Genomic DNA, 21,675 nt, shown 5'->3' with positions numbered 1-21,675 from the left:
TTATAAATTTCTCATCTTGTTTTATTTACTAGCCACCTCTTGTACTATTTTTTCTTCTCCTTCTTTGACTATGTCAGGACTATGTGTACACTGCAAAGTCACATAAAGCTTTAAGCCATCCGGGGCGCCTGGGGGGCTCAGTCCTTAAGCATCTGCCTTCCGCTCAGGTCATGATCCCAGGGTCCTGGGATTGAGCCCTGCATCGGGCTCCCTGCTCCGTGGGAAGCCTGCTTCTTCCTCTCCCACTCCCCCTGCTTGTGTTCCCTCTCTCGCTGTCTCTCTGTCAAATAAAATCTTTAAAAAAAAAAAAAAGCTTTAAGCCATCCAGAGAAGGATTTTGTTCGTACGTTTGCTTTGCTCATCAGAAATTAAGATTGCTGCCCCTACTTTCTCTGGATTTATATTTTTCAATTATATGTTTTTAATCTTTTTATTTCAAGGATTCTGTGTCTTTGTTTTTGCATACAACATGTTGTTGGATCTTATTTTCATTTCTTCGATTTGTGGGTCTTTGTCTTTCATTTGGTAAGTTCAGTATATCTTTTTGTTGAATTTTTATCCAGGATTTAATTCTGCCGTCTTATTTAATGTTTTTCATCCTGTACTTTATATGCTCTTTTAATGAAATTCTATAAAATTGTCCTCTGGTGTTTTGAAAGTTACATGAGCTAATTTTATTGTTTTTCTTAACTTTAAGAAACATATAAGGTAACTTCTAAATCTTGACCATATCAGTGACTATACTTCCATCTTACAAAAGAAACACATCAGTACACCCCATAGCTTTTGTTCTCTCCACCTCCCCTTGTATTACTAATATCTGGAATATTACTTGTGGTAACATAGATAAACTTTCTCTTCTCTCTCATTATTCATTTATGTATTATATTTATTTAAAATAACTTCATTATGTGTATATGCTTTAGAAAACATTTTGTCCAGTTCATCATTTATCTTTAAGGTATAGGCACTCCTCAGGAGTCTGGTAATTCATTCGTCCTGTGAGCTTACATCACCTGTGGAATATGGACTCTGGTCTTGGAGAAGCTCCACAGGCCAGACAGTCTAGGCTAGTTCCAGATTTGTGTAAATAAGAGGTAGGCATGAGACATTCAGGCACCACCAACTAGAGTTGTCACTCTCTTTCGCAACAACCTGGCAAGAAACAACTCTAACAGGATTTCACCCCTAAATCCAACTTCTAAAGGAGTTTTGCAAGATTATATTTTACAAACTCTAGGCATGGGATGCAGGAAAGTAAAGAACTAAAGGCCCTAAGACGTCAGCCCCCACTTATTTTCATGCAGAAAGATACTTGCCCCCACACAGAATGATTTAAAATATTGCCTTTTTTTTTTTAAGGTTTTATTTATTTATTTGACAGAGAGACACAGCGAGAGAGGGAACACAAGCAGGGGGAGTGGGAGAGGGAGAAGCAGGCTTCCTGCTGAGCAGGGAGCCCAACACGGGGCTGGATCCCAGGACCCTGGGATCATGACCTGAGCCGAAGGCAGACGACTGAGCCACACTTTGTTGCTGCTGCTTCTCTTAGGTTCTGGATTCTGTCTCTCTTATGTCCTCAGCATCATTTTTAGAGGTGGTAACCAGCAAATCCTGCAAGTTGGACGTCTTGTTGAACACATGAATTTTTGTATGCATGGATGGTAAATTTGTATCTGTATTCAGTATGTGTTATTTACATAAAGATTTTTTATTTAGTGGTTTACAGTTTTTACTACAACTCACTTTTCCCTTTTAAATGTTTCACTTATTTTTTTCATTTGCTTTTATGAATTTACATATATAGACTTCATAGCTAGACAATGTTATTATAGAGTTGAAAATCTGTTTATTTTACAATGAGAAAATCTCCATTTACAATGAAAAGAGGTATTCTAAAATCTGACCTTATAAATATTCCTTTGAAAGGATACTTAAATGGAGTGTGAAAATGCCAAGCATCAGCTAATAAATCTTTGTGAGGATTTCAGTTTATATGCAACTTTTAAATGCATTGATAACTCACAAATATAAAACCTAGAGTAAATAGAGAACATGTGATGTGACTGTTTAAATCTCATCCCAGATCTTGTTCTTTTGTGAATAAAATTGAATAGTGTAAATATTACCTCTTTTGCAGCTGAAATAATCTCCACACATTATTTGAATGGATTAAACCACTTCTCTTCTTCAAACCATAATAGTAAAAACTTGGCATATGTTTGTCAGTAGGAGTATATGACCTTATATTGAAAGTGCCAAGACAGCAAATACTGTAAGACAATTAATACTTGTGTGTATACACTTGGAATAGTCTCTCTGTGCATACTTTGTTCCTATGTTGATTTAGATATTTTGCTAAAAATGGGGCCGATATACAATACTGTAGGAAAAGGTATTTAAAAGAGAGTTGAAAGTGGAGTAATACTAAAATCGTTCATAAACTTGTTTAAAGAATCATTATTCTTTAAATATTCTGACTGTATTCTTTCCTTGGCATTGGAACACCAACCAAAAAGTAGATGGTCCATAATAAACTCAGTAGATGTTACCATACACAACAACATTTGGGGGTGAAAACTGTCTCTTTGAATTATTAAATTCTGTATTAAATTGTTTCATGAGAGATGGGTAACATTGCATTGAACCCAAACTAGCTTGATCTCTCTGAGAATAAATAAAGTTGCAAGGTTTGCTTTGCTCAGCTCTTTCAAAAGGATAAAAATACATAAAAACATTTGCATTGTAATTGTAGGAATCTAATTAGTTTCACTTTATAGATCCAAAAAGAAGCAAAATGTGTAACATCATTTACATTTTAAATCACAAGAATCTTATGCCAAGTGAAGAAGGTGAAGTAAACACATTTTAGGCTTTGGGTTAAAAAAAAAAAAAGACACTTTAGAGAACTTAACAGATTCCTTGAACAGAAAGTTTTGTTGTTTTGTTTTGTTTTGTTTTTCCCGGAGTTTATAGTGTCCTGGGGAGTGGTAGACCAGACAAACATCCAGAGACCAGATCATGAAGAACCAGATAAATCATACTAAAGAGTTTTAAACTTACCTTGGATTTGTAGAAAACCGATGAAGCATGATCTGATTTGATTTTAGAAAGATCAGTTTGATGGCAGTGTGGAGCATATAATAAGTGAAATAAAACTGGAGGAGAGAGTACTGTTAAAAGGTTATTGCAGTGATTCTGGAGAAAAATTATGAGAGCCTGGAGTAAACACTGGCAGTTAAAATAGAAAGGGATACATTTGAAGTTGATTTAGGAAGATAATTTGTTGGACTTGTGATGGATAAAATTGGGATGTTAAGCATCCAGAGTGACTCCTAGGGTCTTTAGTGGGAGATTCTTTGATAATAACTTTTACTGGTACAGGGAATCCAAAAAGAAAAAAAAATGCTAGAAGATGACAAGCGTTATTAGGAATATGCTGAAATTGTGGTACATGAGGTGTATTCAAATGGATATGTCTAGCAGGCAGTTTGACATATGGGATAGACATTGTTCAAATAAGTTGCATAGATTTTATGAATAAAATGAATGAAAAGGGTACATATATTATCCTTCATAATTTTGATTGGTTATGTCATACTTTTTATTAATAGTTTTAATTCAAGTCAACTTAAGTTCTTAAGCTCTGTAATCATTAGGGTTTATGGAATATCCTCAAGATTAAGTATGTTTCAATAACCAGTGTGAAGGGAAGTAAATATAATAGACAAAGCAGACAATGGAAAGTTAGTGTGCATATGTGTAGTGTTATTCTCCTCTGTTAATAAGCAAATATTAACTGAAATAGCATTATGCTCACTAATCTAGCCAATATATATTTTTTTGAAAGAGAAAGTCAGTGCTGGGAACATTGCTGAAAAAGCGGTACATATATTTCTAGTGTCTTTTTATAATGATCTTTTAGAATACACTTTAGCAATATGTACCATGATCTGTAAACATGTCCATACTCGTTGATTAATTTTATTCTTAGGACACCTAGGTGGCTCAGTTGGTTAAGCGTTAGACTCTTAATTTCAGCTCAGATCATGATTTTAGGATTGTGAGATCCAGTCCCTAGCTCAGAGGGGTCTGTTGGAGATTTTCTCTCTCCCTCTCTCTGTGCCTCTCACCCTACTCATGCATACATGTACATGTGCACTCTCTCTAAAATAAATCTTTAAAAAAACCTTTATTCTCACAATTTATCCTAAGGAATAATTCCAAATAGTAAAAAAAATAGAGGTATATACAAAAATGTTTAATGTATTTCTAAAATTAGTCTAAATGTCCTCAAGATTTAACAAATAATGTAATATCAGCAAGCTGCAATAGTGTATGTCCATTAGAGATTCACATGTAAGGAATGTAGGATGAGATTAAAAGTTTCATTAGACCTTGAATCTTAGAAGTTTTTTTTTTAACTGAGAAAATTGTTAATTGAATTTCTTTTTTTTTTTTCTTTTTTTTTTTTTAAGATTTTAGGGGCGCCTGGGTGGCTCAGACGGTTAAGCGTCTACCTTCGGCTCAGGTCATGATCCCAGAGTCCTGGGATCGAGCCCCGCATCGGACTCCCTGCTCAACGAGGAGCCTGCTTCTCCCTCACCCTCTTCTGCTCCCCCTGCTTGTGTGCTCTTTCTCTGTCAAATAAATTCTTTTAAAAGATTTTATTTATTTTTGACAGAGAGAGAGAGAGTGTGTACAAGCAGGGGAAGCAGCAGAGGGAGAGGGAGAAGCAGGCTCCTCGCTGAGCAGGGAGCCCAATGTGGAGATATGGGACTCAACCCCAGGACCCCAGGATCATGACCTGAGCTGAAGGCAGATGCTTAACTGACTGAGCCACCCAGGTGCCCCTCATTTCCTTTTTCATTGAACTAATTATACTTCTTGTTTTGAACCCTATATAATATTTACATATGAAATCAAAAACTTATTTTTTCACAGTATTTATATTAAACTTGTAAACAAGAATGGAAAACATAATTGTAGAACAATGCGGCTGTATCCAATGATGTAAAAATTAATAATAAACAAAAATTGAAAATAGAATGAGGAGAGGTAAAAAAAAGAATACGCATACGAAGGTTATAATGTTTCATGATTGAGGACTACTAGATAATATCTAAGTTTGACATGTCAAGAGATAGAGGTTCAAACATACCACTTAAAAAATAAGTGATAATTAGAAGGATTTAAATATTAATTATATAGCCAATGGAAATTGAAGATTTAGAGAAAGTGGAAGATAAAGACTGCTAGTCTCTCATAATTTTTATTGAGATGTCAATGGTATCTAACTGATGAATTTAAAATACAATTTACTTATTAATTATTGTAACCTCAAAAAGAGATAAAAACAGAGTGTTTAAATCTGTAAATAGGATCAAGGTGAAAGGAGAATATTTTCACTTTTAATTTTATGTACTTTTATATGCTTCGTGTGGAGACATTTAAAAACAATGCATCTATAATATGTTGTTTTAAAAATTATTGAAAGTTACTATTAATATTATTTGATATTGAAATATTTATTATAGAAAAATCTGAGGACAAAATAATATACAAAACAGCCACTATGATTGATGATAAATAAAGTAGATATGCGTAGTAGCCAATCTGAAAATAATACATATACACAGAATATGGTCATATATGTTTTATTATTAAAATTTCATTTTTGATGTTTTATTCTTGATTTAGTTAAACTGAAATTTTATTTTTTTAAACTGAAATTTTAAACATTAAAAAAAACAGTGAATGGAACTACTAGACTGCTACTTATGATCCCACCACTATTTATTGAGTTTTTGGAAATAGACATTCTCTTTCTCTGCCTTTGGTTTTGGCTTTCTCTTTTCATTGCCTAGGTCTCTTGATTATAAATGTCAGAAAGACACTTTGGTCTACCTCAAACTCAAATGGAAATTTATTAAAAGACTAACTCATGAAACCAAAGACAAGCCTAAGGCTGGGCCCCAGGAGCAACTATAATTAATTCATATGATAGTAACTTTCATTCTCTGTATTCATCTCTGCTGTTCTTTGATTTTCTTCTTTTGTCCTCTTTCTTTCTCGCTCTCTTGACTGTACCACTGTAAACTTGACCACTGCTACCTCTCAAACTTACAACTTTTGATCCAAGAAACATTAACTTATTTTTCATATTTTTATATCAGAATTGCCAGAAAAGTCCTCCAGCCCAGTTTGGGAAAGGGGTCCCCTCTCTGTAAAGCAGTGAACCATGACAGATTGATCACAGTGCATTCCCTGGCAGCTCTGGGGGTAGGCATGCACTAAAGTGGAGGAAAATGACGTTCCCAGAAAAGAATGGATGTGTGAGGGGAGAAAGGAGGAGTTCCAGTTAGAAAAGACTGGCGTCTGCTACCATTTGAAAGTTTAATGCATTCATATAGAGATTCTTTGTGTTCTTAGCCTACTTATTAGCACTTTTTATAGCATTCAGCAACTGCTCTTAATAGGACTCCTATCACCACATATGTGCTTGGATGCCTCTCAGTTATCTTACTTTCTAATATGTTCAGTATGTCTGATTCACCCTTATTCTCAAATCATTTTGCTTTTTCTCCCATTCACTCCCATTTCCAATCAAACCTGCTTCTCCTGCAGTCTTCCCGAATCAGAAATGCCACCACCATCCTCCCAGTTTGCTCAGAACAGAAAGTTGGAGTCATTCTTGACCTTTTTCTTTTCCTTTACCTATAAAATAAATTAACTTGCTTTTAAATCTAGCTCTTACTTGAGTATGGAAAACATATAGGCCTCTATCCCTCTTGCTAAAAGCATTTCTAGAAGACGACTGCAGTACCTTCAAATTACCATCTTTCCATACCCTCCTTACCTCTATTTTCTTCTCCATGTAGCAGCCAGAATGATGTTGGCTAAATACAATTGAATTGTACTTAAAATTTCTGTGGTTCCCATTGAACTCAATATAAAAGTCAGTGCTCAGCTGACCTACAATTATCTGATGCCAATATATAGACCTCTTGCTCACCGAGTTCTGGTCACACTGTACTTTTTTCAATTTCTTCAATAAATGCCTGCATTGCCCTCTTGTCCCCAACTCCCTGAGCTTTTTCCAATCTCTGAAATAATCCTCTGCTTACTCCCTGCATGTGTCCTTGTCCCATAGACTTAACCTGAAGTTAAATTTCCTCAGTAAGGGCCACTCTATCATCATGTATAATTAAAGGGTTTCTTGCATGTTATTCTCTCTCTTAACAGCTCCTTGCTTCCCTTATATCACTTAGCAATATTTGTAGCTTTATGCCTATTGGTATATTTCCTTATTGAAACCCTCTGTCCCCTATGAACTCTACCTAGTGAAACAGCAAGGAAACTATTTTACCACTTCCAACGTGAAGAGAGAGGATGGTGTTTAGCATTCCACACACACCACCCTCTTGAGAGAGCCTGTCCCCTTCAGCTACTGCACACTGAGCACAGTTGTGTCTTATTCAGGGGTTGGGTTCCGAAGTGGCTCCCAGTGAACGACTGGCAAAAAAATTTCATAGAAATAGTTTTCTTGGTAAATATAAAATACACAAAATAATATAAAACAAAATAAAATTGTAACTACACAGAGAAAAAGAGTGAGCTCATAGTTGAATTTGTGTAGTTAAATGTATTATAGTTACTGGTGGGTGAATTAATAAATTATAGGTACTAATTAAGTATTTGGAATCAGTTAAATCCAGCTTAAATGACTTTGCCTATTATTTCTTTTTTAAAGATGAATAAACAGACATCCAAAGCCACTAAATTAGTCCTCTAGTCACACGTAATCCCTTCAGATTCTGTTTTGCTACATTTTGCAGTTTAGATATACATCTGTGGGGTTTTATTTATTTATTTTACTTTTGCTTATGAGCGTGCTGAAGGAAATCTGAAGGATAATGCATTTTCTGGTGTTCAGAATTTCTTGAGTTTGCCAGTAAAGTTTGATCTGTGTCTGCAATTTGTCGGCTGAAGTTTGATTCATGACCTCCATTGTTTTCTAGCTGATTGTCGACCTGTAATGCTGTGCTGATTCTGCAAGTCTTTAGTGATCTTCTTCTTGTCTCCCTTATGCATCAGCATATTGTTGTTAATGAAGGACTGCCTTGAAGACTTTTATGTCACTTCTCAGTTTAAAACATTTTATATACATTAAAATTAAATCAATATCATAAAATAAAATGCTCACGGTCCCCTGAAGCAAATCTTTTCTTCAAAACAGGAATCTTATTTTTAAACCATAATGACACAATGGGCAGGGTATTATATCCTGACCTTCCTGAATAAAAATATCAAGCAAGAAAAAGCTAGAACAGTCTTTTCCATACATTCAAGATGTCAATCTTAATATTGCTGACAGGTTCCTGTTTTTCGTGATACAGGGCTTTTTTTTATTTTTTGTTTTTGTTTTTAGTAGTAATAATTTTCAAGGTTGAATTAAGGTTCTATGGGCAACACTACTATGATTCTGCTAGAACTTACCAATAACTAATTGAAAATCCATTTTTCCAAATTGTGTGTGGGTGGGTGGGTGGGTGTGTTTTGGAGGCTTAAAAATGGCAATAAGCAACATCCTTCTTTGTCCTCCTAAATTCAGAACTAATTGCAAAGTAGAAGATTCAGAGAAATTGACTTATAATGTCATCCAAACCTGGATTGAAATGCAGCCATATAAGTTTCCAGGACATTCTTATCTGAAGTGACCCACTGAAGTTGCTGACACAAATGGGAAAATTGCAGACCTCTATCACAGGGCAGGAGTCTGTAAGCTTACGTCTGGACAAGCTGAGATTTCATCTTGGGGACAGGCCATGCCAGTAAGAAATAGAACATGTTTGTTTATTCCAAGATCACCTACCATTAATAAATGAAGAGGAGAGAGTGAGAAGTAGGACTTCTAGCAGAAGGAACCTTCTGCAAATACGGGCCATATTTGTGGAATGTCAGGGAAATGGAGGGTCCCCTGACAAATAGAAGGTGTGTGTTATAGGCCAGGATGTTGTTAATGAGGGAATGTTTGGGACTTGATATATCAAAAAATTCTCCTGGGCCCTATTTCCTATTGAAGACACTTCTGCATTCATTATTTTTTTCCCATAATTATCTTCACTGGAAGAATCACCTTATTAATTTCTCATTCAAAATATATAATTCAGGCAAGAATGAGGATGGAGTACATAAGCTTTTCTTGGAAAAAAAAAAATCCTGGGGCACCTGGGTGGCTCAGACAGTTAAGTGTCCAACTCGTGATTTCGGCTCACTTCATGATCTCATGGATCATGGGATCGAGCCCTGTGTTGGGTTCCCCGCTCAGTGGGGAGTTTGCTTGAGATTCTCTCTCTCCCTCTGCCCCTCCCCCCACTTGTACTCTCACGCGCTCTCTCTCAAATAATCTTTAAAGAAAATCCTAATCTATTCATGAAAATATTTCTCACTTGATGTTAGGTCATCAAATCCTCAGACACATTAGATTTGTACCAATTCTTTAATTCTCACTTTTGTGTCTCTGCTTCCTTTCTTCTTTTCTTTTGTACAGCCTAAAATTACTAGAATAATCCCTTAGTTCATACATCACTTCCAAGCCGTCCCTACTTAAATTTATGTACCATACAAATGCCAGAAGTTTTACTGGACTTGTCATGTCACTGATATTAAATTCCCTAAAGCAAATGCTTTTGCAGTATGTCAGCTTCTCCAGCTGGTTTCTGATGAATTCTCTCAAACCTCATGTATCATCTTTCATTCTCCTACTTCATTTATTCAGAAAAGTATCAAACACCTAGAATGTGCCAAAAAACTACATTAGGTTGTGTGGAGTCAATATGGCTCTAAATAGACATGATCCTTGCTATGAGGAACTTACATGCTAGTGCAGAAGACAGACAAGATATAGGCAAACAGTCAAATAAAAGAAATAACTGACAGTTGAAATGAGAGACGGTCAGTAAAAAGAATCACCTGGAGGTGGGAGTCTACTTCAGAGATCATATCTCTAAGCAGTAACACCTTAATATGAAGAAGAGTCCAGATGGAGGAAATAGCATGTTAAACGTTCAAGTGCAGGGGGCACCTGGGTGGCTCAGTGGTTAAGCATCTGCCTTCGGCTCAGGTCATGATCCCAGGGTCCTGGGATCGAGCCCCGCATCGGGCTCCCTGCTCGGCGGGAAGCCTGCTTCTCCCTCTCCCACTCCCCCTGCTTGTGTTCCTGCTCTCGCTGTCTCTCTCTCTCTGTCAAATAAATAAATAAATAAATTCTTTAAAAAAAAAAAAAAAAGTTCAAGTGCAAAAAATCTTGCTCCACTCAGGCAACTGCAAGATGATGAGTAGGAGTCATTTTCGCAATGGGAAGATTGGTAGGAGATAAAATTAGCATAATAAATAGGGGCCAGGAGGGGCAGGAGCTGTACAGCATGATAAAGGTTTACTTTTTATTATATAGACTAGAACTATTTGATAGAAATACAAAACAAGCAATAAACTGTAGTCACTTATGTAATTTAGTATTTCAAGTACATTTTATTTAACATATCTAAAATGGTATCACTTAAGATGTAATAAAAATAAAATTATTTATGAGATATTAATGGGTTTTTTTGTACTAAGTCCTCAAAATCTGGTGTGTATTTTACACTTACCACACATCTCAGTTTGGACTAGCCACATTTCAAGTGCTCATTTGCCACATGTGACTAGGGGCTGCCCTACTGGAATGGGATATTAACAAGTTTTAAGCAGGAGAACGAACTGCATTAGCAAGTCACTTTGGAGTGGAGAAAGTATGGGTGAAGACAGGAATACCAGTTAAAGAGGCTTTATTAAGCTTTTATTTCCTTTGGCTGCTATAACAAAGTATGCCAGATTGCCCGACTTAAAACAACAGAAATTTATTTTCTGTCTGTTTTGGAGACTAGAAGTCTAGGGTCAAGGTGTTAGCAAGACCATGTTCCCTCTGAAAGCTGTAGGGAAGTATCCTTCATTGCCTCTTTGAGCTCCTTAGTGGTTGCTGGCAGTCCTTGTTGCTTGACTTATAGATGCATCACTCGAATCTCTGCTTCTGTCTTCATGTGGCCTTCTGTAGATCTGTGTCACTGTGTCCAGATATCCCTCTTATAAGGACACCAGTCATATTGTATTTTTTTAAAGATTTAATTATTTGAGAGAGAAAGAAGAGAGCACGACAGGGTGAGGGGGAGAGGCAGAGAGAGAAGCAGATTCCCCACTGAGCAGGGAGCAAAATGCAGGACTCCATCCCAGGAACCAAAGGCAGACGCTTAACCAACTGAGCCACTCAGGTGCCTAGTCATGTTGTAGTTATGATTCATCCTAATCCAGTATAACCTCATTTTAACTGGATGGTATCTGCAGAGATGCTATTTCCAAATAAGGTCACATTCACAAGTTTCAGGTAGACATGAATTTTGTGGGGGGCACTAGTCAACCCAATAGAGAGGCTAATGGAATAAAAGTGGTAGCTTTTGTACACTGGGCACAGATCTATGCTCCATTTCCCATTTCCTTGCTTGTCCTTAGGTAGTGGATCCAGAGTAGTGATACTAGATAGAAAAGGAAGAAATGATTGTGAAATAGATTTCAGAAGTGTAATTAGCAGATGTTTTGAATGTGGAGAGGCCAACCCCAAACAATCTGGCTGATCTTTCTCAGTCACAACTTCTCTCATAACTTTCCTGATAAGTCACTAAATGCCTACTACTTGTAACCCAGGAAATTTGTCTTCCTAGCTTCTAAAGGCGTCCAACTCAAAGACCTCTCCTTCAAGTCCCTTTTTATGAGGGCTTTCTTAATTAGCTCCACCTTAGTGAGAAGAGTATTAAACTAGAAGAAATGAAGTAGCCTGTCATATGCATAAAAGAATTCAAACATATATTTGTTTAATCCCCCATTACTGAAACTATACTGCCATTTATATACAGTACAGCATGCTCTTTAAAAAAAAAATCTGAAAACCAGAAGAGTATTGTTAGAGTTGAAACAAAGCATCATTCAGTTCTTATTGGGGGGGAAAAATCCATATGCTTTATACCTGGGATATCGAATATAGTTATCTGGGTACAAGTATTCCCAGTGATTTCAATCTCCAAAAATATAAATTCCCAATTTACATTTTTGATGTATCTTCTTCTTAAATGAAGTAACCTAAACTCTTAAATCTGGGTATATTTTCAGTTTGTGAACTCCATAAATATAAAATATGCTGTGTAATGATATGTAATCTTACTGAAAAAAAATCACTTCCAACGCAGTCTCAAAGTGGTGGATTGTGGAGGATGTCAGACAGTTTCCTAGTTTAGGTATAAAATTGAATGAATATAAATGTTATTTAGGTATTTGTTTTAATGATTTACCAGATATATCCTCCTTCTGTTTGGCTTTATATTTTTTGACCCATTTTTTAAAGTATATAAACATAAAATAACCCTCCTATCCTTTTACCCTTGTCTGCAACTTTTTCAGACTTTGTTTTTCCTGAGGTGTGGTGATAAAAAAACAAAGAATCTAGTAACAAGAAAGCTGCTGGGGCGCCTGGGTGGCTCAGTTGGTTGGGCGACTGCCTTCGGCTCAGGTCATGATCCTGGAGTCCCGGGATCGAGTCCCGCATCGGGCTCCCTGCTCGGTGGGGAGTCTCCTTCTCCCTCTGACCCTCCCCCTTCTCATGTGCTCATTCTCTCTCTCAAATAAATAAATAAAATCTTTAAAAAAACAAAAAACAAGAAAGCTGCTAACAATTGTGAGATTCAGGGCAAGAACATAACTGTGGGGGCTCACAGAATGTAAGTCTAAATATTAACATTTTAAAATAGGATTTAAAAACTGTTGAATAAAATATGTTTGATCTTCCCATCTTAACAAATATACTTTTCTAATGACCTGGAAAGTCATGTTCCAATTAGAACTTTTGGGACTCCGTAGCATCCTGTGCAGCACGGTGGCAAAGTGGGGAGCCAGTCAGACTCCAGCTTAGCTTAGCACCTTACTACCCTAGGTTCTGTCCCTCATGGCCGTATGAGCATGTGTGTGATTGACCCAGTGAACACCAGGCTCTACACTGTCCCATGGCCACACCTTGGGTGACCCTCGGGAGGACCTGGTCATGTCCTGAACTGGGCAGTGAATTCCAGGGTTCTGGAGTATGGTTGGGAAGGGAAATATGGCCTTCGATTGTGGCACTTTCCTTATCCCCGCAGAATACCCTCCTCACAGGCAGAAACATGGTGAGAGAACAGCCAGAGCATGGTACTCTAATGCAAATATCTCTTACCTCATCCGAAGGACAATATTGACCAATAGAGCTATTTAAGTACATAGCTAATACTCTTACTTCTTTTAAATTCCAATATCTGTTAGTGAAGTTGGATAATGAGTACATAGGGACTCTTTGTGTTATTCTCCCTTTTTGTTGTATGTTAGCAATTTTCCATAACAGAAAATAAGAAAATAATATTAATACATTTTAATGTCGTCTTGAGAGTTCCAAGAAATTGTAGATTTTGTGTAAGGAGGTTTGGTTTGCGTGGTCACTGTTGTGCTTGTTTCTAATTCTACTAATGCCTTCACTGATTCACGCTCATTAAAGGTGGGTGAAAATAAGCAATGTGATCTCTATTAGATAGCCTTTGCATTTCTGAGCTCATCTTTGGACTTGGCATTACTAAGCAATCCCAATGATTTTCCCTTTAGTTTTTTGCTTCTGTTGTATATAAATAATCATTTATTACTGACATTGAAGTCCATTATAAGATCAAATTCTTTTTGATCTGCCTGATTTCTGGTTTAAACTGGACTCAGAACACTTTGTGAATTTTCTTGTGTTGAATTACATTACTTTTCAATTTTATTTTATTTTATTTTATTTTTTATTTAAATAATCTCTACACCAAACATGGGGCTCAAATTCATAACCCCGAGATCAAGAGTCACATGTTCTTCTGACTAAGCCAGCCAGGCTCCTCTTACTTTTCAATTTTAAGAGTTAGTTTCTCGTGGGGCGCCTGGCAGGCTCAGTCAATACAGAATAAAACTCTTGATTCTGGGGTCATGAGTTCAAGCCCCACGTTGGGTGAAGTTAGCTTTTCTCCTCATTTCAATACTATTTCTTTTCATAAACTGAACCCGTAGATCCATGGCTTAGGATCTAGATTCAGGATTATTAGATTTCAGGCAGTCTTTGTGTTTATTTATTTATTTATTTTTAAGATTTTTCCTTTTTCTGATTCAAACCTGTTCTTTGGGTGTGTGTCTGTGTGTGTGCGTGCACGTGAGTTTTGGATGATACAGAGGCTTTTGTGTTTTTCCCTTTAATCTCAAGGTATGTGTTCATATAGTAGTGCTGTAATAATCACTATTACCTATATTTTGTATTTCAACTCTTAATTTCATTAATAAGAGTACAGTTTTTTTATTATAGGTTCTAAAGCTGTGTGTAGCCCCTCATGTTCTTTTTTTTTTTTTTTAAGATTTTATTTATTTATTCATGAGAGACAGAGAGAGAGAGAGAGGCAGAGGGAGAAGCAGGCTCCCAAGGAGCAGAAAGCCTGATGCGGGACTCGATCCCAGGACCCTGGGATCATGACCTGAGCCGAAGGCAGACACTTAACCATTGAGCCACCCAGGCGCCCTCTTTTTTTTTTTTTTTAATTCATTTCCTTTTCATCTCGAATTCACAGTATTCTGTGTAGGTGATTAAACTTATAATTTAATATAAATTGGAGTTGTTTCTTGGGATTATTGAATATTTTCTTTTCACCTTTACTGCACTTAGTTTTACATGCATAAATTTTTTAACAGCTCTAATAGATGAAAATAGATAGTATCTAAGGTAGAAATAAATTATGTAGAATAATAAACTGCTGGATGTTAAAATATTCATAATTATTTTATTAATCAGGAGCATCTAATAATGTAATTAAATAATGTAATTAAAACATATTCTAAAATAAGGATAAATAACTGCCAGTACTTTAACTCTCCTAGCCACTTGAGGTTTCATTTTCAAAGCCAGTTGTTAGCTTTGTTATGGTTTTGTCTCTCTCCCTGTTTTTTTTTTTTTAACCACATTTCCTCCTCTTAAGTGCATCCTAAAATGACATGTGCTTTACCTGTACACACATGAAAGTGCAAAAATTTACATATATCAGTGGTAACTGTTATGTTTTTTATGCTCAAGCATTTAATAAATATGTTCTTGATTACTAAAATTTAAGAATTTTTAAAGAAATTAGAAACTAATCATTTTATATGGACAACATATATTGTGGAAGCAGAGTCTATGACCACCCAGTGCATAAAACACAAACATACACACACACCAGAAAACATTCTAATAGCTTAAGCAGAATAAATTTTAGATTACTTTGCTTGAACTGATTGATAATATCATTGCTATCATAAGAATTTCATGCCTCTCAAATTTAGTTTTTATTTCAGTTTGCATTTGCACATTTTCCTTCCAATTTTGTGTTATAAGTTTATATTAATTTTATCGTCTTATTCCTAACTTATGTTTCAAAATGCATTGCTGGTGGGGCATGTGGGTGGCTCAGTCGTTGGGCGTCTGCCTTAGGCTCAGGTCATGATCCCGGGGTCCTGGGATCGAGCCCCAGATCAGGCTCCATGCTCGGTGGGAAGCCTGCTTCTCCCTCTCCCACTCCCCCTGCTTGTGTTCCTGCTCTCACTGTGTCTCTCTCTGTCAAATAAATAAATATTTTTAAAAAAATGCATTGCTGGCATTGCATATTTCTAGTATGGGTATTCTCTGGAATCTCAGCTTTTATCGGAAATAAAGATTCCTAAGCAATCTCAAATTGTTTTCACAGCAAAGAAAAAATGACTTAATAGAGTCTGCAGGAGAATATATACAGGATGAACATAAAAACACAGTTGTATTATCATACATTTGGTATGCAATATGCAAGCAGCAATACTGCTTGAAGGTTTTTTCAGAGTTAGAATATCTTTATAGAAAGGACATCAGGGTTTGGAGACAAGGAGAGTTTTCATCTTGGGTGTTCCACTTACTAGCTTGTGTGACCCTTTAGCGACTGATTTCAGTTTACTAAGTATCAATTTCCTGCTTTAAAAAAGGACACAGACTTGGGGCGCCTGAGTGGCTCAGTTGGTTAAGCATCTCCCTTAGGCTCAGGTCCTGATCTCAGGGTCCTGGGATCGAGCCCCGCATCGGGCTCCCTGCTCAGCGGGAAGCCTGCTTCTCCCTCTCCCACTCCCCCTGCTTGTGTTCCCTCTCTCGCTGTGTCTCTGTCAAATAAATAAATAAAATCTTTAAAAAAAAAAAAAAAAGGACAGACATTGTATGTTCTTGAGAGGATTCACGTATATTACATGGTATGGTGCCTGGCGTGTAACTACATGCTATAAATATAATCTATTATTGTTAGTAATAGCTGTTGTAGTAAAGATTACAGAATGAGAGGGAATGTGATTATAAATAAATATTCTTGGCAAGTTTGTAAATTATATACATTTTCTTTGGTTTATATGCATTTATTTATGATATATAACTTTTATTATACAGATGTTACTAAATTACTCTTAATGTCAGATAAAATTATTTGGAAACTTGTGGAGAAAAACTATCATGTATATTTTTCATATAGCAATGTTATATAATATTTAAAACCTCCACATATTCAGGACCAAGATCAGGCAGAAATGTAAAATAACACCAAATATAAATAATGAAATTTCTTTCTCATCCCGTAATTTAGTCATATATATGTGTATATCTATATATCTATATCTATATCTATATCTATATAGTTGTTTGTTTTTTACAGAATCTGCTAGTCTTTTTTCTTTGTGTTTATTCTAAGAGCACATAGGTTTTATTAATCTTAAATGAGGAAAAAAAGGTTTGTTTTGTTAAGAAGTATTGATACTGTCATTCCTTGGAATGGAAAATGTAAAAACAAATAGATATTTTGTCAGAGGTACAGATTTATTTATAAAATTTATCTACCAGAAGTTGAGTTGTTTCAATTCTCCTCTATCCCTCTGGGAGAGGTTAGAAGAAGAAATTACAATGTTTGTTTATACAGGAAAATACCAAAAGAGAGACACATTAAGTCACATGTGTAAATGAATTCTATACTTTCTGGCAGACTTGATTTAGCACTCTAGTCTTATTCCTCACTATTGTCCCTTTCACAGTCTCCCCTTAGGCAAGTTTGAACTAGTAGCTGTTTCTGTATATCTTTGTCAGGGTCTCTCCGACTTCTAAATATTTGCAAATGTTCTTGTCTAAGAAACGGCCCTTATCCCTTCCACTCCTAGTTGGCTTATAATAATTCATTTTTCTAGTTTGAGCTGGGGTGTCAGTAGCTTCTGCATTTCAATTATTTAACTCTCCTATACGCCTCCAGCCATCTCTGTAGTCCCTTTACTTTATGCATTGAATAATAATTTTTTTAATATCTCTGCCTTTCACAGTGGAAGTTTCTTTATAAAAGGGGCTAAACCTTTTTTTTTTTAATTGAGATATGGATTTTTTTTTCCCTGGTATAGTTGACACACAATATTATATTAGTCTCAGGCTTACAACTTAGTGATTTGACAAGTTTATACATTAGGAGGGGTATGCCTTTTTTTTTTTTCCCTTTATGTCCCTTGTACCATAATATGCACTTAATAAAAATTATAGTTGAATTAAGGAATATAATATATTTGCATCATGAAGGTGAAATGTCTGTCTCTATACTGAAATCAATAATTTAAATAAAAACTTCTATTATATCAAATCAGCATGAAATTAAAAATATATGATGATGCTTTATTTCTAGTCTTCTGATATCTGTATTTATATAGCTAATACAGATTCATTTTTTATATAAATAACAATTATTAGCAAGCTCACCATCTAATAATAGCTATTTTTATGGTCTATTTTCTATTTGATTATAATACTCTTTTTATCTCATGTTAAATTTATTAATTCATAAATAGCCATCAGTCTTGCAGAAATGCAAAAGCCCCATGGAGAATTATCTTCCAAAACCTGTAGAGACTTTATTTAATCTTCTAATTGTATGTTACAGAAATTTATCAGAAACTTTCATATATTTTCTTCCTACTATTACACTAAACAAAATATTTGGTCCTTAAGTATATACACCTAAGTCTATTAGAAACTTATATTTTACTCTCCACTTTTGAATATAGCATACAAGTGCATAAGTAACAAATAATTCAAATATGACATATTTGTTGTTGTGAAAATGCCTGCAAATGGAGGTAGCAATGAATTCCATTAGAAATGCCCTTTTTTTTTTAATTTCTGAAATATTCTTGATGTAGGGTTTGTTTTGCCTTGATTAGGCTATTGGTTATTGAAGCTGTTTGAATTTTTTTGTTTATCATAAATTGAATTTTCTGAGTCTTATAATTCAGACCAATGAACCAGAGTTCAGCAGTCTTTCCCACTCCTATCTTCAGGATGGGAGCCCTTGAAAATAGAACTATGAGCAAAGCATAATGGAAGCATTTGCTGCCTTTCCTCCTTGCTTTTTGCATTAGTGCATAGTCTCTAATTCATGTGCAAATGTTCACATATCTAGAGATTTATAACAAAACTTGCTTTTCCAATACTTATTCCTCCAACCTATTTCAAAAACAGATAAATTTTTCTAAATAGCCCTTCAGTGATAGCAAACTTTATTGCTTCCTTTGCTTATTACTACTTCTCCCTGCTCTTTTTCCTTAGCCCAATATAAGTCTAAATAAACACAACTTGTTACTTCTCATTTTAAATTGAGTTTGCAAAATGTGGCCACATTTTCACTTATCCTTTTCATACAGTTAAAATCTTACCTCACCTGCATGACATCTTTTTGAATTACCTAATCTCCATTTCATTTTGGTCTGAATAGCAGCACTAGAAGTTTTGTTGATAGGTTAAGTTAGAAGGTTTGAGACATTAATAATCCATAATTTTTTTTTTGTATTTCAATAAGCCACATAAATATGTTTGCCTAAATTATGTATGAAGTTTGTTAACTCTGATTACATGCAAATCTCAGGCAGAATTAAGGGCAAGAGGGGATGGGCAGAGGAAGGAAGTGGAAGGGAAGGTAGAGGAGGGGAAAGGAGGAAAGTGTTCTTCTTAGTGAGGTTTGTGATGACTACCATCCCTTCTTGGAAAAAAGATGAATTAAATCAGCTTTAATCATTAACATATTATGCAACTATTTTATTGAGCATTCAAATTTAAAGAAAACAAAAGAATTATCCTTTTTTAAAAAGTTGTATTAGTGGTCTTTATGTATTGACATATAGAATTTTCTGTAATTGTTTTTTTTTAACATTTAAATTCAGTTAATTAACATATAATGTATTATTGGTTTCAGAGGTACAGGCCTGTGATTCATCAGTCTTATATAATACCCAGTGCTCATTACATCACATGCCCTCCTTAATGTCCATCACCCAGTTACCCCATCCTTCCACTCCCCTCCCCTCCAGCAACCCTCAGAAAGCAAGTTAAGTAAAGCAGAATCTAGTGGAATCACATCAACTTACTTGGAAAATTTGTCAAGATTTCTAAATTATATTATTCTCATTAAAAATGGGTGATAATGGTAGTAAAAACCCCAAGATGAGGTATGATCATGTAAATACAGTATTTTAAGATGTGCCAGGCACACAGTAAACACACTGCATGGTAACTAAGCTCAAGATCCTCTTTTAAGTGACACATCTAGGAATGAGAATAGAAGTCCCCAACCGGAAGCTCAGTCAAATTAGTAGACCAGAATAAGTGCATTTGCATTTGAGATATGAAATCCCAAACTTCATGTATTACTTCCCTTACCTAGTTATGACAGAATTTGATTAAGTGTCAAATCTCATATAGATTCCTAAATGTGTAGATTTCAGGAGAGAATTAAGAAGAAAAAAATGAAATTAAAAAGAAACTAAATGAAATCCACTGAGTAGTATTATGTTCTGGTTTTAAAGGTAAATGTTCTGAAACTAGATCAATAAAATCCTATCAATTCAATTTACAAAACAAAAAACAGCCAACAAGAAACCCAGGATAAGCATTTGGTCTTGGATTTAAGCAATCCTGGCTCTCTAGTGTTCAACTGTAGTTCTACCTCAGTGGTTTCTGTACTAACAGATGCCAAAGGTGGAGTACTTATGACCAGAAAATTAAAGTTATGAATATTTAAGCTGATATGCAAAGCACCAACAGAGCAAAGTATACACACAGATAATCATGAATTGTACACTAATCAAATTTTAATAAGCGGGAGACATTAGTGTAGAAGCACAAGACTTACCAATGTGTTGTTTCCTTTTTTTTTTTTTTTTTTTCATTTTGCAGGAAAAAGTCCAGCATTTACAGAAGGCTTTTGCTTCCAGAGTAGATAAATCCACACAGACTGAACTTCTAGGCTATGATGTAAGTAGCTATATAAAACCATTTTTATTTTCCTTATTGGTATTCAGACCTCCACAGCTTATTTACCTCTGTTGCTTTGTCCATGCATTGATTTAATAGGATTTAGTGGCTCGCCATTCATCTTTTGCTCTTAAATAATCTCCAAATACCTTCTGGAAGTGAAAAAGATAATTACAGGCACCAAATAGCATACCAATGTCTTATTATTTATTTTTTTTTAAGCTAACATCCCTCATATAGTCTTTTGAATTAGTGAATTTGCAGACATGTGGAAGATACATATTAGAATACTAGGACAATTTATTTTTAGGAAAGTACTAATTTATTTATTAACAGTTTAATAAAGTTGTGTTCACAGTCACCAATGGCCAGGCACATCATTTTTACATTCTGCTACATAAAAGGAAAAACAACTTTGCAGAGAAATTTACAATACTATTTTAGCTTTTGGGCTTCAGTGCAAGCTGCAGAAAGTAATTTAATTGAAAGTTAGCATTTTTTTCTTAGTGTAAAATACTTGTTGAATTGTCAAAATAGGATTGTAAAACGTGTTGATACAAGATTGCTTCTAATAACACTGGATGATTTTGGATAACTTTGATTTAAATTCCTATCTTTTCTTAAATGAAGCTATAAGATTTTCACTTTGCCTAAGTTGATGACTTTAAACTTCATTTTAGTGAAAATATAAAGGAATTATCTTCTTTATCCTGCATCTAACATTTGTTAGAACTCCCTCTTCTCTTTAAAAACATTAATATTATTTTTAGCATTTTATTGACAAGATTAGAAGAGATGCTTTTAAGGTGTTTCATGAAGGTGTATAATAATAAAATGTAAGTTTGTCTGCATGTCCTCATTATATTAAATAACATAAATATGAATGTTATTTTTGTGTTGCCTTGCAAATTATGTTGTTATATTTAACTAAATGCTACTTGTCTCTATTAGGAAGTAAACTAAAGTTTTGAATTCCAGCACAAATTGTTTTCAGCTACTTATATATGTTCTTTTTAAATTTAAAAACATTAAAAGCTATGCTTTTCTTTTGAATTTTTCTGTTACATTCATTTTAAGATATGTTTATTATAGACACCTAAATATTCTAGATATGAATATTGTGACTACAGTACTTCTTGCTTGAATACCAGTGTTATATATGATTTAAATGGTGGTAATATTTCCTATTTTAAAATAGAAATGGTTTCTAAGTTCAAGCAGGATTT

General features: G+C 35.0%; 1 protein-coding gene across 1 annotated transcript in view; it reads left to right on the top strand.

Moving 5' to 3' along the window:
- The window catches only part of CCSER1 (coiled-coil serine rich protein 1), a 1,330,597-nt gene that overhangs the window by 668,073 nt on the left and 640,849 nt on the right, over positions 1 to 21,675 (top strand). Inside the window, exon 9 of the mRNA XM_021702315.1 lies at positions 20,372 to 20,449. Coding sequence (XP_021557990.1) covers positions 20,372 to 20,449 — 78 coding nt within the window. The remainder of the gene's footprint in view (positions 1 to 20,371; positions 20,450 to 21,675) is intronic.

Source organism: Neomonachus schauinslandi, chromosome 2 (assembly GCF_002201575.2).
Source record: "Neomonachus schauinslandi chromosome 2, ASM220157v2, whole genome shotgun sequence".
Classification (NCBI taxonomy): domain Eukaryota; kingdom Metazoa; phylum Chordata; class Mammalia; order Carnivora; family Phocidae; genus Neomonachus; species Neomonachus schauinslandi.
Note: the sequence above shows the minus strand (reverse complement) of the source record. Positions and strands in the feature narration are given on the sequence as shown.